The 18,662-nt window shown below is 45.7% G+C and overlaps 1 protein-coding gene across 1 annotated transcript in view; it reads right to left on the reverse strand.

Moving 5' to 3' along the window:
• Positions 1 to 1,784: 1,784 nt before the first annotated feature.
• LOC138492811 (mucin-4-like) overlaps positions 1,785 to 18,662 on the reverse strand; it is a 50,914-nt gene continuing 34,036 nt past the window's right edge. Inside the window, exon 9 of the mRNA XM_069620164.1 lies at positions 1,785 to 1,873. Coding sequence (XP_069476265.1) covers positions 1,785 to 1,873 — 89 coding nt within the window. The remainder of the gene's footprint in view (positions 1,874 to 18,662) is intronic.

Genomic DNA, 18,662 nt, shown 5'->3' on the forward strand with positions numbered 1-18,662 from the left:
ACGGTTTCCCATCGGTGTTGATATCAGATCGCGGAACACAATTTGTCTCAGCACTCTGGGGGAGGTGCTGCAAAATAGCCAATATTGATCTCCAGTTATCCGTGAGTCATCATCCCCAAACCGATGACCAAACGGAATGGACCAACCAGACCTTGGGGTAATACCTGAGGTGTATTTTACAACAAACTGAGGAGTCCTGGAAAAACATCCTTTGGTTGACCGAATTCGCCTACAATAATTCCATCCACACTAGCACCGGACAGACCCCATTCTATACCATGCAAGGTCGACATCCTTGAACGTCCACTTTTGATTGACTTGACGAATTAGAAATGCCAGCAGTTACAGCCTTTCACAAAACTATCACTCGAACCCTTATAAAGAAGCAGCTGAAAATCTGACCAGAGCCAAAGAACAACAGTAATAATTTGCAGATCGACACCGAAGAGAGGCTCCACATTATCAGGTCGGGGATAAAGTCTGGTTGGCACCCGAGAACATTCCCTTGAAAGGACCACAAGCCTTCCGTCCCAGGTACCTGGGACCTTAATCCATCAAAGGCAAGAAATGAACACATCTGCACAATGAAAAGATCAGAAATGAACCTGTTTACTGGTTTTTAGGTGAGTCATGAGGTGCAGAGGAGAGTAACACAACTCTGGCACTAGGTTGTGGGTTTGAGAAAACAAATGGAGGGAGGGTACCCACAGGTTGTGGACTTCTCGCGTCCCCTGCACACTCAGGCTACTGTCAATAGACAGTCAATTAGTATCATTTTCAAGAAATGGCTCTATATTCCTATATAAATCAACTTATTTAGGAAAAAGCTTTCACCAAGTAGTTCTCTAAGTAATTGTTTACTAATACTATGTATATTAAGGTATCTCTAACCGGATATTATTCCATCAAAGCCATAATTAACCCTGCAGCCATGAAATTAGATTTACCATCTAATATGCGGATCCATCCGGTGTTCCATGTTTCTCTCTTGAAACCAATGAAACCAGGTACTCGGATTGAGGCACTGCCCGAGCCCGACATCATAGAAGGAGAACCGGAATACGAGGTCAAGACTTCTAGATTCCAAGATAATGGGATCTAAACTGTACTACCTTATAGACTGGAAAGGTTATGGACCACAAGACCGTACATGGGAACCTAGTGAATTTGTTCATGCTCCATCAGGCAATTCCATCGCAACAACCCCTCCAAGCCAGGACCAGGAGCAAGAGCACCCATGAGAGGGGCCTTGAGGGGGAGTGCTGTCATGGCCACTGGGCAAGAACCACAAGCTCCACTACATAAAAGGTCCAGTTGGACCCACCCCGGGCATCTTTGCCGCCAGGCTCATAAGAAAGTATGCTGTGCAGACTTTTATTCTGGTGCACATGCTGTTTTTTCCCCTGCAGGTCCTCCACATGCCTCCAGGTCAGGCCTGCCCATAGGAGAGAATTGGGCCACATGTGCAGCATCCTCTAGGAGTGGCAGGGTGGGGCCTCGAGTCAGAACAAATGGGCGTGGCTGGGACAGGCTATTTAAGCCTGCCCCACCCTCATGCAAGCGCTTCACGTTAGTCTGCTTATAGCAGCGTAACGCTCACCGCCGCCTGAAGCGCATCCTTACCTGATTCCAGCAGCAACCGCAGTCAGAGCACATCCTTACCTGATTCCAGAAGCAACCGTATTCGGAGCCCATCCTTACCTGATTCCAGCAGCAACCGCAGTCGGAGCGCATCCTTACCTGATTCCGGCTCCCAGCCACAACAGTTACTCGGGAGTCCACTTTCAGCCAGCATCATCACGGATCCAGGCCTCCTTCACTCGCCGGCAGATCTTCGGATAATGCATTCCAGTCCGACATCGCCAGACAATCCCTGCAAGAGAAAAAGACAAAACAAGGTTAGAAAAGCGATAAAGACATTACGCTAAGGTTGCGCTTAGACCAATCCTCGCGCTTGACCTTAAAACCAAACTTACCACCTATTGGGACATCGTGAACTCGCTTTTCTTCCATTGGGGCTCGCTTCTTGCACCGCAACTACCGCTGGGCCTCATATCACCTATTGGGGAAAAGGAAAGACATTACAAAAGATATAGGGCCTCATTACACGGTAGGCGGTAACCATGGCGCTGTTAGCGCCATGGTTGCCCCCGGTATTTTACCGTTCCCGCCTTGGTGGATGGCGGAATTACCGCCCTACTCCAAGGTGAGCAGGGGCGGTAATTCCCCATTCACCAAGGCCCTTCCCCATTCCCATTTTTGCCCCATATTGGGAATGGGGAAGGCACTAATTACGGTCCCGCAAATTGCGGTACCGTAATTAGCACTGAGGTCCCTTTGCTGCACCCTACTTTAACGGCTGGTAGAACCAGCCGTTAAGGTCGGGTCCCACAAAGGGAACTCATAGTAAGGCGTTAAGGGTTTACCGGTACCCGTGCCCTTACCGGTACCAGTAAACCCTTACCGCCTACCGCGTAATGAGGCCCATAGACATTAATCAAGGAAAGACATTACAAAAGAATATGGACAATATTAATTATTGAAAGGATACTTACCTTTGGAGTGCTTCAGCCACAGCCGGTCTGGGCTGTCACGCACAATGACCAGTGAAGAAACTCGGTCTATCTTAAAGCGCCCCTGCAGTGAGAAGCAGGACGGAGAGCTCACCATCATAATTAAACAGTGGCAGTGACAACAACAAGCGCAGTCCACAACACAAGAGCAGGGGAAGAAGCCTGACCAAGGGAAGCCAGTTCCAGCAAGGGCTGCAACTGTGCCTCAACATCCCTGCAGAGACCAGGTGAGGGTAACAGAAACATGCAGATCAGGATATAACAGTGTACAGAGACTCCGCCTACATGACGTTGATTGTTCACTCAGGTCTAGCACGTTGGAAAAGGAGGGGCTACCTCGAGCCAATGGCACTCCAGTGCAGCATGTCACCTTATTTGATAGGCTTATTAAAGCAGTGGAACTCCCAGTAAGCATTGCAGTCATTAAATGGGCAGCTCACACTAATAAGACAGATTTTATCTCACGTGGAAATCAAGCAGCTGATGATGAGGCCAAGCACGCTGCTTATTCACATTCTGTAATGATGAATGTTGAAACACCTGATGTAAATGAAAGCATTGTGGTAATGATGAGTGTGTCCAAATGTTATAGCATTCTGTCCAGGACACAAATAATAAAGGTTCAGGGGGAAGCACCCCAAGATGAAAAAAACTTGTGGACATGAAGAGGGTGTCTTTAAACCCCTCTGAAGCACTGTGGTGACAAGACGGCACTGGAAAACCTGTGATGCCTCCAGCCTTATTAAGGGTGGCGCTGGAACAGCTATACTACACTGCCACACACTAGAGAGAACCTCGCTGCAACTATTGCAGGGGATTTGTTCGTACCAAATTTGTTAGAACACATTGCATTCTATGTAGTGAATTGCATTGTATGCCAAACATATACCTAATGGCCCCTTTCAGCATTTGCATATCGACTATGTCGACATGCTGCAAGTATGCAATGGATATAGATACATGACTGTAGTATTTTGTCCCTTATAAAGGTGGATTGAAGCTGGTCCATGTACACACCCAGATTCCACCTGTGCAGCAACTTTTTTAGTACCAGGAGTGTTTCCTAGTTGGGGAATTTGTGAAGTATTAAGATCAGAAAATGATCCTCATTTTGTAAACCAAATCTTTGAACAGATAAGCTTGTTGCTTGGCATAAAGCACAAGTTTTCCTCAGTTTATCATCCACAAGGAAATGGAATATGCGAGAGGCTCAATGGCTTGCTTAAAGAAAGAATAGCCAAGTTGAAGCTTACCTTGAATTAAGGGTGGTTGCATTGCCTACCACAGGCATTATATGCATTGAGGAAACAACCAGGTTCGGACCACCATCCTACCCCCATGAGACAGTGACAGGGAGGCGAATGAGGACATCCCTCACACCTCCATCCAGAGGTAGAAGTGATGCCCAGCCAACATCAGAATTGTTAGGACTGGAGCTACTTGATTACGGTACCTGTATGACTTCAAGCATCTATGTCATTTCAGATCAGCTTCGGTGAAAAGGGTGTGGGTCAATACAGAACACAGAAGGTGATGCCTCAACAAGTAGAATTCAAGAACTTTGTGTTCCCAAATTATTCCCTGGAGATGCAGTCCTAATCCATAACTTTAAAGGAAGTGGCATGAGCCTCGTTTTACTGGCCCGTTCATCGTAGAGGACGTCACTGCATCTGCAGTCAAAGTGCGGGCAGACGTGCTTGGATTTATTTTCTTGGTGATGTCAAAATGTATGCTGGAGAAACCCCTTTACGCTCGCCCCCTTTGGAAGAAAGCATCGGGGAAGAACCTCAGAACGTGCGGACTAGGACTATTATGTGGAAGAAGGATGCAGAAGCTGTCAAGTAAAAGATCAAGAGTTCATTGGACTGTGGCTTGTTTCAAACAATCTTTTCAGTCAATCATAAAAGAGTTAAGAGAAGTTATTTGGTCATGAGTCACAGAAATGTGTTAATTTTGGACTGAGGCACGCTTAAGCCTTGAGAAGAAGAAAATGTGCCAGCTCTTAAGTTAGTTTTCAGCAATTGGAAGAGGGTAATTTTGCACACATATCCTGCAATTGTGGGGAGAACTACTAGCATTTATGTTTTCCTGCAAGATCCTAAGAAGGGTCTCATCGTAAGGAGATTGCTCACAGCAATCATTGAGCAAGTCCTCCAGTTTCCTGAGTACAGTGGTGAGAGTGCAAATGCCCATATCAGCTGACAATGCACACAGACTGGTCAGCCTAATGTTTTACTACCTGATCAAAGAATGTCCGCAGCTCGTTAATTGACACACTGATGTTCGAACTTTCCTAAGAGACCCAAGAAATAAAGCAGCACTCAATGAAATTTTTAGATACATCATAGTGCAAGTGAACACATATTCCGAGAGAACACTGAGATCCGAGTAAAACTTTCCTCCAAGGGACAGATCCAAGGGTTGCTGGCTAGAACAAATTCTTGTTTCATGCTGGTAGAAGCTCATCATGTCATCTGGTGAAAGACCGATTAGAGGAATTCACTGGGAGTTCGTATTTATCATCCAGTGAGCGGACAGCTGTTTACAGACCGTTGCAGAATCGAATCAGCAGTTTCCAGAATTGGTGCATAATGTTGGAATATTAAAGATTTTACTTTTTCCTTCCTTAATAACAAGGGGCAGTTCTAATAGCAATATCATCATACCAGATCCTGAGAGATTTCCACGTTGTCCAAAAAGTCGATGCTACAAGTTTTCATATTTGTGCATTATTTATGCTTGCATTCTGTTCATAATAATACTGCTCTCACTCACATTGCGCACATCATATTACATAGATGTAAATGGAGCAAAGACGTCTGTGAGTCTTCCTAAGCAGAAGGAGGATACAGACGTGGGAACTACTAGGCTGCCTAGAACCCATGTAGTTATTCCTGTTTAAAAGATTGATGAAACATTACCAGAGTTTGAGGTAATTGTCACTAACCATCGTACTCATGCCAAAAGTGTCTTTGAGATTATTTTTGGACACCAGAAACAGGCCCCACAGGAGAAACAAAGAAAAGGGTGTGTTAGAAAGTGAACCTACTACAGAAGTAGGCCTGAATGTTCCTACTCCCTAATTAGACAAATCTGAGTTACCTTTTGGGGGAAGGTCACATGCAGAGATTATAGCAGATTCCATATGGCCCGCTTTTGCTAAGGCCAAACAGAAATTCTGGGATAGAAATAAACTTTTAGACATTTCTCCTACAAAGATGACACTTGTAAAAGTCCCCAGTCCACTGACAAATGTTCCTATGATTAATCCAATAAGGCGAAGTTATGCTGACTTAATTCATGAGATAATTATAGAAGGTCACAAGAGAAGAATGAGATCCAAGAGGGATGCCAGGGAGGATCATACTGAGCTAAATGATTACCTGGACAGTACAGCACACTTGGGGAATAACATCTGGTATCAACATATGAAGGAAGTGGGAAGAAGAACCTCAAAGGAGGGATGCTTTGTGTGTGCACCCCTACCTTAAATTATGGGGAAGTCTAACATCTTCATAGCTATTGAAATAGATGTCCAGACAGCGCATTGCCTTTCACATATAGCACCTTGCTGCACAAGAGGCCAGTTCTTGGGCCGAGATGCCTACCTCAAATGAGCAACTGAATGGACAGATCCAGATGAAGATGATTATGTGCAAGACTCCAAGACAAGAGACAGAGCTCAGACCAAGAATCACGTGATCAGATACGAGAGGCCTGGAGTAAATGGAGCTGGAATCAGATGAGAAGTAAACAAAAGACTTGAGAGTCCAGAAAAATCTGCACAAGATGTTCGAAAATGTAAAAACAGAGGACAGATGCAGATCTGGGGATCACTGCTTTCTCCAGATGGATGGGAAGAAGGAGTGGTTATCTGTAGAGCCTGGGTAATAATTGGATTCTATAAAGAGAGAGTTGACATACTGTGAAATGGATGCAAACCGTTATGGCCAAGGCTTGCTAAATTACTGACCTGGGTCGAAGATGGAGGAGGACCCTTGCAGATAGTACCTCTGGAAAAAGTTAAATTGTGCTTCAGAAACAATGGCACAAGGAAAATGGGAGAACATCAGAACTATGGACGGATCTTTGATGTACCAGGAATGAAGATTGGAACAGCAGTGATGATGGATCACTACTGGGATTGTGGAGCCAGAGATATATATAAAGTTGCCAGAGAATTGGGGAGGACTTTGCTCAATAGTGAATGTTCAAGTTCCAGCATTGGTGATTCCGAAAAGCAACCTGAATCTTGACAGTTTCTCGAAAGCAGATGCTCACCTAAAAAAGAAGAGATCTGTGGAGCTGATAAAAAGAATAAAGCGAGAGAACTATTTCTCAGCCAAATCAATAGAAGCCTTTGACACTATTCCATATGAACACAGATTGTTCAGCCGGACAGCTTCACTGTTTACACTGATCTTCATTCCAAGTATCCAAGTTGGAGCAAATACCAAATGGCTGCAGATTACCAGATGGGAATTACTACAGACGGTCATCACAACCATAAAGGGATTTAATGCTATCAGAGAAGAGATGAGAGCCATAAGACTGATAACTCTCCAGAACAGATATGTCTTGGACATGATCACAGCTATGGATGGAGTTGTTTGTGTAAAAATCAGAGAATCATGTTGCACGTCTCATGATGACGAGAATGGTACCCTGACGGAGGCCATAGACATGCTGATGAAGCTACATGGCTAGATTTTAGCTGAAGTAGAAGACATTGCCAATGACCACTGGTTTGGAACTCTTTTCTCATGGGTTCCACAATGGATGGCAGACATGTTCAGGTTGCTTGGAGCCCTGATAATAATGATATTGCTTGGATTCTGTGTGATCAAGATAATAATCTCGAAGTGCAAAAAGACTTCAAAGAAAGCCATAGGGATGAAGATCATGATTGATGTTGAACCACGATGGAAGGCCGAAGACCTGACAGATGAAGAAATCAGAGACTTTGTGAAGGCCAGTATCCAAGCACCTGAAGGAACAAAGTTCCTGTATCCAAAGAAAGAACCATAAGAAATATTTGGGATGGTGGATCTACTGCAGTCCAAGTGGACAGTGCAGGCTCATGACATGGAACAAAGATGAGCATGTCAAATCAGCCGGATGCCTGAAGGGAGTCATAAAAATATGGATACCAAAGAAGTGTTACTTCAGACCTCAATGTCTGGATATGAAGGATGATGAGACAGTGGTTGATAAATCACCCATGGGGGGGTGTAGAGGAGGAGCCAAGTACCCCCACCAAAACCACTTAGCCCATATTGCCTATATGTTGGGAGCCAGAGTGTAAAAATATTGCAGTGCCATTGGCGATACTGATACCTAGGAGAATCACGGCAGCATACAAGAAAATATGATGGCCATTTAAACAAGATTCTGCAGAAAGCAGAACAAATGAATGGTCAAGATGAATGGTGACGTCACACAGAGTTGAGCTGATGTGCATAAGAGGATGCAGAGATGAGAGAGTGAAGCTATTCTATAAGACATCAAGAAAGCACCAAGGATAAGTGATATCTCAGGCTCAAGGTGAAGAAGCTTATGCCACAGAAATGATAAAGATATCAAGTCATTTTACACGTGTACAGATGCAAAGAAACGCAAGCAGACAAAGTATTCTTAAAGCTAGCTTTATAGAGAATAGATTGCGGCAAGGGCCAAGGTGTACATATATGTATATGGACAAGTAAAGGATGGATGTTTCTACTACTTATTATAGCAGTGCTGGACGGAAGAAAGAAGGCCTCATTTCTAGTGTGTCACAGTTAAAAACAGTTGAATTACAAAGTGAATCTCTGAAAGGCGAGGCTGGATGAACCCAAGAAGCCATCATCTTCTCAGACTGGAGTATGCTGACATTGGACACAAATCGTGTGAAAGAACGAAGCTCCTGTTCAGGAGGCATAGACAAAACAAAGAAGATGTCAGAGGTCTATTAGAAAATAGTATTTTAATGCACCAAAAGCTCAATTCCATGCTCTTGAGTCACATGGAAGAATGAAGTTGGATGAGGAAGATGGTCACACCTACGCATGAGGGCAGAGCATGCCTTCCCTCCCCTGAATTCTCCAGAGCTAAGAACACTCCCAAGGACATGTTCAAAGCCCTAATTGACAGCAGACCACTGAGGTGATGATGGACGATTATGCTACTTGGCGGTAAGCAATAGTTAAAACGAGCTCACCAGCACCTGGAAGTCCCACCTGCGTGCTGCAAGATGCAGGTGGAAAAGTAATGACGGAAGTTAGAGTGCCAACCAATTGTAGGGGACTGCGTAATTAGGGGTCCTATAGTTTGTGTAGCCAATGGGATGTCTTCCATTTAGTGACATTCATAATGGGCATTTTGAGGGGAGGGCTTAGTTGCTCCACCTGATGTTAAGTAACCAATCACATAAGTTTTACTCTCTTAGACTAATATGGAACGTATCCCAAGATGTTCACTCAGAGCCTATCGCCGCCACTCGTAGGTTTTTGTAGTTTTCCAAATAGGATGACGTTAGTAACAGGAAGGTTAACGTCAATGATGACAAGTTTTTAGGACATAAGCTACGTTTTTTATAATACTCGTTGAGTAAGTGGATCAAGCGTGATCGTTGATGTTCATTGTACTCCCTGTTTTAGATAATTGATATTAAAACAGTTTGCCAACTACCTGAGTCGTTTCGATTATTGATGTATGAATACAAATCTGCATCCCCATCTATCTCCAGGGTATTTCGACTCATCTTAAAGGGCTGGGTTACCCAGTTCAGCATCTAATACCACTTTCCCTTTCTCTTCTCTTCGCTCATTTGCTTCCCTCCAGCACATTAAGGTCTGGAGGTTACCCCTGGAGGGGCATAACGCGCAACTGTATAGACAGGCTTAGATGCTCTGAATCTACTACAGGGGCTATTTGGTGCACTATAAAAGCCTGCTAACATAACATAATATTTCCATCCAGCCACCTGAACCCGTCCCTTGAGGCTGGCAATCTGCAGATTGTTTTGGACACTGACCTCAAACTCCAACACTTATCATCTACGCTGTTACTCTAGGTTACCCTATTTAACAATTCCAAACTTGCCCCAAAATTTTGCATTTGTTCTTGTTTTACAATCTTGTTGTTCTGCATCCTGTCATTGCACATACATTCTGTAAATCACACACTTGAAACTGCATGAGTACCTACACCACACTGGTAAAAGCCTCCAGTTCTATTAGCCTTTTAACTGTAAGTGCTGTAGAAACTTTAGGCACTTCATTGACACATTCATTAGTCTTAACCACTGTAAATAAAGAAAAAGCAGGTGGCCCTTCCCCCCGAAAGATGGGCCTGCACATCTGGCTCTCCATTTCTTTTAAGTACAACTCCTATGATGTCTTATCATGTCCTATGTTGTGTACATCTGATGGGAGATGTAGTTCAGAACATCTGGAGAGCCCAAGGTTACAGATTCCTGACTCAAACCATAAAACAGCTCAGTGACTTCAATGTTATGATTCAATTCCGGCAGGTAACCTGTTGTGCGGTGTTCCTTATCGCCCAACGTCAAATTCAAGCCCTAAGTGGCAGAGGTGACATTTTATGTTCTGTGAGAACACTTTGTTTTCCGAGTTAAAGTAGAAACACACAAAATATGTGTCAGAAGGTCTCCTAGAAAAATGAAAAACGGAGTTCCCAGTGTAAATCCTAGAAGCATGTGGGTTCAAAGTACAGGACCCTGTTCTGCTTAGGGTGCATTGGATCCGGCTCAGGGTGCATTCAATCCGGCCCAGGGGCAGCAGGACCTTAGTCTTTCTGCTTAGGGTGCATTGAATCCGGCCCAGGGGCAGCAGGACCTTAGTCTGCTTATGGTGCATTGAATCCGGCCCAGGGGCAGCAGGACCATAGTCTGCTTTGAATGCATTGAATCTGGCCCAGGTGCAGCAGGACCATAGTCTGCTTTGAATGCATTGAATCTGGCCCAGTGGCAGCAGGACCTTAGTATGCTTAGGGTGCATTGAATCCAGCTCAGGGTGCATTGAACCCGGCCCAGGGGCAGCAGGACCTTAGTCTGCTTAGGGTGCATTGAATCCGGCCCAGGGGCAGCAGGACCTTAGTCTGCTTAGGGTGCATTGAATCCGGCCCTGGGGCAGCAGGACCTTAGTCTTCTTAGGGTGCATTGAATCCGGCCCAGGGGCAGCAGGACCTTAGTCTGCTCAGGGTGCATTGAATCCAGTCCAGGGGCAGCAGGACCTTAGTCTGCTCAGAGTGCATTGAATCCAGCCCAGGGTGCATTGAATCCGGCCCAGGGGCAGCAGGACCTTAGTCTGCACAGCGTGCATTGAATCCGGCCCAGGGGCAGCAGGACCTTAGTCTGCTTAGGGTGCATTGAATCTGGCCCAGGGGCAGCAGGACCTTAGTCCGCTTAGGGTGCATTGCATCCGGCCCAGGGTGCATTGAAACCGGCCCAGGGGCAGCAGGACCTTAGTCTGCTCAGGGTGCATTGAATCTGGCCCAGGGGCAGCAGGACCTTAGTCAGCTCAGGGTGCATTAAATCCAGTCCAGGGGCAGCAGGACCTTAGTCTGCTTAGGATGCATTGACCAGAAAAAGGTGTGATATAAGAAGAGAGAGATGTGTTGAAGTAAACTCGGCAGTGGGGGCGGGGGGGGTTAGAAGGTGTGCACGTTCACAGGTTACTAGTATCATGCAACCTAAACATGCAAACACAGAATCCCATTAAACAGACATTGTATGCAGGTGTATAAAGTCAATATTAATTTAAATTGTTCAGTGAGCGGAAGTCTCATAACTCACCGAAGATGCCATTGCTCATGAGTAAAGGCCACTCACCATGTTCACTAACCTTCAAATAAATCCTGTAGGACCAGATTCTCAAAAAATAGTGTAAATCAAAGGAGCACGGAGATGGACTCGCTTCATTGGTGTTTTTTATTAGGAATGCTCTGGTCACCTTATACCCAAAGGTGACCTGTGCATTGCAGGAGGGGGCAGGCCAGTGCCGCAAAGACGCGCTGTCCAGCCCCATGCATACGTTGGCATATGGAGCCCGCTCACGGCACTAATGTGTGACAGGTCCCCAGCAACCACATGGTTGCTAATCCGCAGGGGGGATGACCCTCATTTCACGGCATTTAAAAGTGCATCCTGGTGAATTCGGAAGCCCTGAAAATTCCCTGAAATTCCCCCTTATTTGTACAAGTACTTAAAGGAAGAAAAAGGTGCATTAGAATGAGTGTGTCTGAGATGAGCTCACTCGGACACCCTTTCAGAATTGGGCTGATGCTTGTTCGGGAATCCGGTCCTATTCTGTCTTGCGATGGCTCTAGGGCATGAAAATAAACCATATGGTGGAAGGCCATGTATTTTGTAAATGCCGCCTCTAGTTAAATGCAGCATCCAGAAAGCTCCTGAGAAAGTTCAAATAAGCTCCATAACAATACATCAGTACCTCTGATGAAATTCCCGGTCACTCCTCCCGAGGTATCGCAATAACCTCTTTCTTTTGTGCAAAAAAAAAATATTTATTATTTCAATTCAAAGTGCTTGATATCTCAAGTTCACATGAGGATTCACTTTCCTCTTTTAAAGTTCAAATAAGGCCAAGGTTACAGTAGAGGGGGGAAGTATGGGATGTTGAAGTGGCCTGGTGATGCTATGGGTGCCTGGGATATTAATTATTATTATTATTACCTATCTTTTTAAAGGGGATCTACATTTGGAGAAGATGTTTTTTCTATTCAGAAGTGTAGCCCTGCTGAAGGTGAGATATCCCGAAACATATCACTGCATGCAGTGCCTTCAGAACACTATGACAAAGCATTTGGCAAAAGTTAAGGGGGGGCATTGTATTGCTGTTACTATGGGGAAACAGAAAACAACTTGAAACTTTGCTTATAAATTACCAAAATAATTTAGGATGAACTACACCATTTGCCGTATTATTTTGCTGAGTAAAATTAATCTTTTTAGGATGATAGACATTTGATTTAAAACAAAACAAACACTGTCTGAGTCTCGAGTTGTGCAACTTTAAAACCGGTTGAGTAAAATGTAGGCTAACATTTGGACCAGACTTTAATTGGCCCTGTAGGAAGTGCTGCAGAGCAGCCGTGCAGTCAGATGTTTCTAAAATATAGAGCATGGAGATTCTTTGGGAGGCCAGCATCTCTGAAAAGTCTGTTTGGCTGGAGAAGAGTGAGGCATGCCACAATCCAAACCAAATACGCCCGTGGCCAGATCTTAACTAAACAATAAGCAAGGGAGTATGGGGTGTTACCAGCCAGTAGCAGCCTGAGGCTCAAGTCACAAGCCTTACCAAACTGACTGCATTAGCATATGCCTTGGCACTATTCTGCCCTGTAAAGCTGCCAGGCGATTTGAGATATTAGTACTCTGTGACAGTCAGTGTATGCCGCAGGGTCCAGAGGTACTGATTAGGTGGGCTGAGGTTAGATGGAGCACTGGAGAAGGCCACAGTGGGAGAGAAGCAGGAGACAGAACATCAATAGCAGCAGAGGACATGTGGCCCTATATGTGGTGTGGAGGCAATGGGCCTCATTACGACCCAGGAGGTAAGTTACCGCCTGGGCCGTGACTTTACCACCATGGCGTAAACTACGTTTACGCCATGGTGGTTGGCGGACTTACCGCCCCATTCCGAGGTTGTCGGGGGCGGTAAGTCCCCAATCCCCATGTACCCTTCCCCATTCCCATTTTTGCCCCATAGGGCATAATGGGATTGGGGAAGGCGTTAATTACGCCACCGTAAATTACGGTGGCGTAATTAACTCCATGGTCCCTTAGCGCCATGGATTTTAACACCTGCTAAAAGCAGGTGTTAAAAGCGCCATGGCGCTAAGGGACCTCGTACTCAGGCGGTAAGGGTCGGCGCTGTTAACGCTGCCGTAAACCCCTTACCGCCTGGGTCGTAATGAGGCCCAATGACATCAACACACCATAATGTAGGAGGTTATATGAAAGAAGGAATTTCACAGTGGGTGTGTGAGGGAGGGCAGTGCAGGCTTGAGATCTTGAACAGATCTAGGTGTCAAGGGAGGAGCTAGGCGCCAAAGGACAGAGTAGGTGAACATGACAGGTGGATTGAGGAATCTTGGCAGAGCTGATGGGGCTTGGCAGGCATATGATCACTGGCATTACCATCAGATAAGTCCCACTGGCCAGCCAATCAGCAAGATGCTGGTCTTTATGCCGACCACTAATACTACATCTGCCACCTAGTCTAAATTAAGGGGCTCAAAAAATGTCAAGTGTTTTTAATTCACTTGGTACACTTTGGTAATCAATGGATCACACCCTTCGACCTCCATTCTATTGTGGTAAAAATGCAAGTTTAGCGTGGTAAAAGTGTGCACAATTATCAGCTGTGGGAGTAGTACTCTGTTTGGGGAGGGGGCTTCCTTGATACCCACACAATAATTTCAACCAGGCTGGAGAATGCCCTAAAAAACAGTATCTCAGGTTAAAGAGCCATAGATAATAAAGATGGGTCACAGGTAAGTATACAAAATTTAGGATTAGGCTGAGCCACGGCAAACAGGCCTCAAATTTGCTAGAAGCCTCAGCAGTTGCAAAAACCCAGGATCCGAGGATCGCACAGTGGGAACCAAACAATGTTTGTTACTTTCGATGTCATAAGCCAGAGGTCATGGGTCCTGCCAAACGGCAATGAATGCACAATCATTTTATAAGTTGGCATATTAATTTACAAAGCCCGATCTACTGACGGTTTCAGGAAGCCCGTGGCGGTTTCAAATTGCCCCTGAATACATTTCTGCCTGGGAAGAAGCTTGAAGAGTTCTTAATGTGCAACATTTACATGTTAACGTGTTCTTGGTTCAAGGCTCTGACAGTGTCATGGTAGAAAACGTTCTCATGAGAATGTAAATGGGATGACCAGGACAGATGAAACACGTTCTGCTAGTCATCTCAAATGTTTCAATGAATTGGCACTATGATGCGGGAATTGGGGGTTAGATTGTAAGCTCACAAAGGGAAGCTAGGTGTGGTGTCGTAAGGTTTGTGGGACCCAATCATAGAAGATAATATATGCCATTATATAGGGGTACGATATGCTTTGACCAATCAGCTTCTTATAGGGAGACATTCAATATTGAAAAATGATTGATGTTAATTAGTTTAGATGACTAGAAAAGCTTTTGATTTAGGGGTGTTAATTTGACAGCGCCTTTTCTGTAGTTCTGTTCTGCGTTCTGTTTGAATATTGCTGTCCCAGCTTCGTCTGGGGGCCCTGAATAAATCTGTGTTACTTCTTGCATGGCGTACACTCCTTTTGACTACTTCTGCAAGTTTTTACTGTTGAGTTCCTGAGGCAACTCACTGAGCACTATACTAAAGGGCATGGTGTGGAGTGGTCTGGCTTTGCACTGCACTGGGGCATGCAATCTCCTCATTAGTACATTCTTTACTAGAAGCCTAGTATTATGGACCATACCTTTAGGGCAATGCAGGTCATGGCTTGCAAGTCTGGCAGGGAGAGAAAACCTCTGCATGTGCCATTGTGCAACCTGCTACCTGAGCACAGCAGGCCTTGTCAAAACCAGCATGGACAGGTCTATGGGCACAATAAACTCAAAACATCCATCATTTCATTTCATCCTCTACAACTAGTGTGAGTTCTTACAACTGATGCCCCAGTGTCTGTAGGCAAAATGCACTTAGAAGGATGTGTGCAGAAATGGGCCACCTTCTGCCCCGGCTGCTTGCTATGCCCAAGAGAGGCCTTACAGCTACTGGCTACTAGACTGAATGGAATGTCATTGTGGTCTTTCAAACCACAATGCCCAGAATGTTCCAGATCACCTCTGGCTCCACAGATGATTTTGGTTGGTTAGAGAAGCCCTGCTTATGACCAATGTGTGTGGCTAGAATGCAGGGAGTTCTGGCAAGTATGCTTCCTCCGGGCCCTCCGTCTGCCGGCGAGCAGAATGCCTTCCCATTGTGTTTCCTGCAGCCGAATCCAGAGTGATTCAGAAAAAAAGGTTTTCAAACAGAAAATTGTGTCCACCCCAAGTGTTGGTAAAAGTAGTGCTAGTGTTCAGACATACCAGTAGTGAACATGTCAGTAAAGCGCATAGTGACAGCAGGCATTAGATTAAGTGAAAAGGTTGTTGCTGGAAAGGTCACATAGGTAATCACTGTTCTAAAACAGAGATATGGGCATGTGGGATATTGCATATCAGACAGCTGGTTGAATAGATGTCCTGGTTGTGGGCCAAAACATAAAAACCATACTCAAAACACAACGAACAGACATAACTCTGGATCTACAGACTGGGTTCTGGGTGGGCAGACAAAGGAAAAAGGCCCCACTCCAGGTCCACAGGCCCCGGTTTGTGTCCACAGACCTAACTCATAACCATCTCCTACCTATTTCCAGGTCCATGGGCACAAACAATGCTCTTTGGGTCCTGCTCCAGGTTCCTGGTCCTTTCAGACCCTGCTCCATATCCATAGACTGGCTGAGACCTGGGTCTGGTGACACAGATCCATTAGACTCACTTTAGACCCGACTCTGGGTCCACAGGTCCCACTGCACGTCCATGCGATCCCTAGACATAGCTATGTGTGCACAGGCAAAGATCAGACTCCAGTCCAGAGTACCAGGTTGGTCCCAAAAAGGTAGATCACACCCAGATCAGACCATCCACAGGGTCTACCTGATGGGTTCAGTCCTCCCTGTGGATCTGTGGACCCCAGTGAGGACTGTGGGTCTTGCTCCAGGTCAATGGGATCCACCCCTTGTCTGTAGACACAACGTCAGGTCTCCTTTTCCCCAGGTCCATGCTCAGGTAAAAATATTTCTCCACCAAACATTCTTTCTAGGTTTTTGGGCATCTAAAAAGCTCACCTTTCCTTTCCAAGTTTGGTGTGTGCTACTTTTTCTCTACTGCAGAATTTACTAAGCAACTGTTCAACTCATCCCTAGCCAATCAGAGGGGCCTTGTTTGAAGGAACCAATGAGAATTAATTTTGCCCAGCTCTGTAGATCCGAAATGGATCTAAATGAGTTGATCAGATTTTGGTCATTTTCGGCTCTTTTTCAGGTATTTCATAAAACACGCTGAATGGATTTCCCCAGATCAAAGGAAGATGACAAGTGGGTCCAGGCCCCACCTTCTCATGCACGTGTGGTGGCTCCAGGCCCCACCTTCGTAGGCACGTTTGGTGGGTCCAGGCCCCACCTTCTCATGCACGTGTGGTGGCTCCAGGCCCGACCTTCTCATGCAAATCTATCCCCCAGTCTTTACTGTACAAGAGGAGAACAAAAAGGGAGATTGAAAGGGGGATATGACGTTTGGGATGCCCCCCATTAACTTCACCCCTCTCTGGAAGGAAGTTCAGAAAATATTCCAAAAATGTCAGCGTTGGATGTAAACTCATTTTTGCAAAGTTGTGTGTAGTTTTATCAAACATCATACAAGTTATGCATCTGAGAAGCCGATCTTCCTTCGGAGAGTCCAGTTTAACGATAACCACAGAGTTACTATCACTGACTCCGTAACAGGTTTATACTTAGTGAAAAAGTAGTTGCAACGCAAAACCTACAAACCCCTGAAATGTGCCACTCGTGGTTGGGAAAGTCCCCCTCGCCATGCATCGCTCGTGATGCGTTTGACAATAAGTTCACATTACGTTTGGGCTTCGGTTTAATCTGATCCTCAAACATAAACAAGTCAGCATAAGCACTGTTGGGGGTTATTGTTCCCCAGTAACATTTCTTTCCTTATGCCCTGTGAGCAATGTGGGTACATGTCTCTAAGCACTATTCTTGGGCCACTTATTGTAACCCTGAAGCAAGCCTTCTTAAGTGTCCTTCAAAGCGCCTCGATGCCTGTGGGCTGTAGTGCGCTCTACAAATCCAAAACAAGTAAATAATTAAATAAATAAATGTATGTCATCTCTGACGTTATATGTGATGCAATCAGCACTGAATGGCGGAGGGCCAATTGAGGTTCGCACCCCTTAAGTTATTTTTACTTGAGATGTGTCCATTCTTTTGTTTTGAATGATAAATGCACCCGTGGGTGTCCGTGCCCAGCTGACACCTGCAGTCCTAAAGACATGGTCCAGGCAGCCAAACTCCCTGCACTGCCCGGAAGGCATGTTTACCTTTCTCCATGGTTATCCGATGCTCTTGGTATGTTCAGTGTGCCTGGAACATTAGACATACAGGCAGTGCCTTCTAGGGCACTATGCCCAGGACATGGTCTTCGGCCATGCCTCAGGCACAGTGCATATAACAGAGATGCCCAGTGGGTGCGTCTTGTGACCAGGGCTGGACTGGCAACCAAAAGAGGCCCCGGAAAGAATTCTCAAAATGGACCCATGTCACACCACTCAACAAGCCCAAGCTTTCACCTATGAGAAGATGTGGAAATACCACATGGAAGAGGCCCAGGGTACAGAGCCCTATGGAGGAATTCTAGAGTTCCATATAGGCCAGTCCAGCCCTTCTTGTGACCATACCCACAGGGCACTGTGCCTGATTGCCTTTGCCCATCCCTTGGGCACAGTGCACATACCACAAGCGATATGCTGTGCATAAGGTCAGGTATATAGCCATGGCTAGTAGATAGTGTGCCCACAACAGAGAACAGATCAAGAGTACCCAGAGTGCCCACTGGGCATGACCTAGGCCATGCCCATCGGGTATTGTTGGTATATTCCCTCCTGTAGGAGCAGTGACCATAGCAACAGTGCCGTCTGGGAACAGCCTAGTCTCATTTCCACAGACGTCTGCGTCTAGGCCATGTGCACAGGATAACAGTGCTCGCTGCATGAACTGCAGCCAATCACGGTCGACAAAATGCCAGGGGCATGGCCTTCAGACATTCTCCGGGCATTGTGCACATACCAACAGTGCTCACAGGACCCATTTTGCTGGGAATGGCATAAGGCCGTGCTCTGGGAAGAGGGATCATACCAATAGAGCCTGCTGGACAGAAGCTTCGCCGCTCTCCATCGGGCCCTGGTGATACGTTGACTGTTCTCGAGCCGGCTTCAATATTGCTTGTGAGTGAAGTGGATCTCAGAGGCGAATTGAA

This window comes from Ambystoma mexicanum, chromosome 10 (genome assembly GCF_040938575.1).
Source record: "Ambystoma mexicanum isolate Mex_15411 chromosome 10, UKY_AmexF1_1, whole genome shotgun sequence".
Lineage (NCBI taxonomy): Eukaryota > Metazoa > Chordata > Amphibia > Caudata > Ambystomatidae > Ambystoma > Ambystoma mexicanum.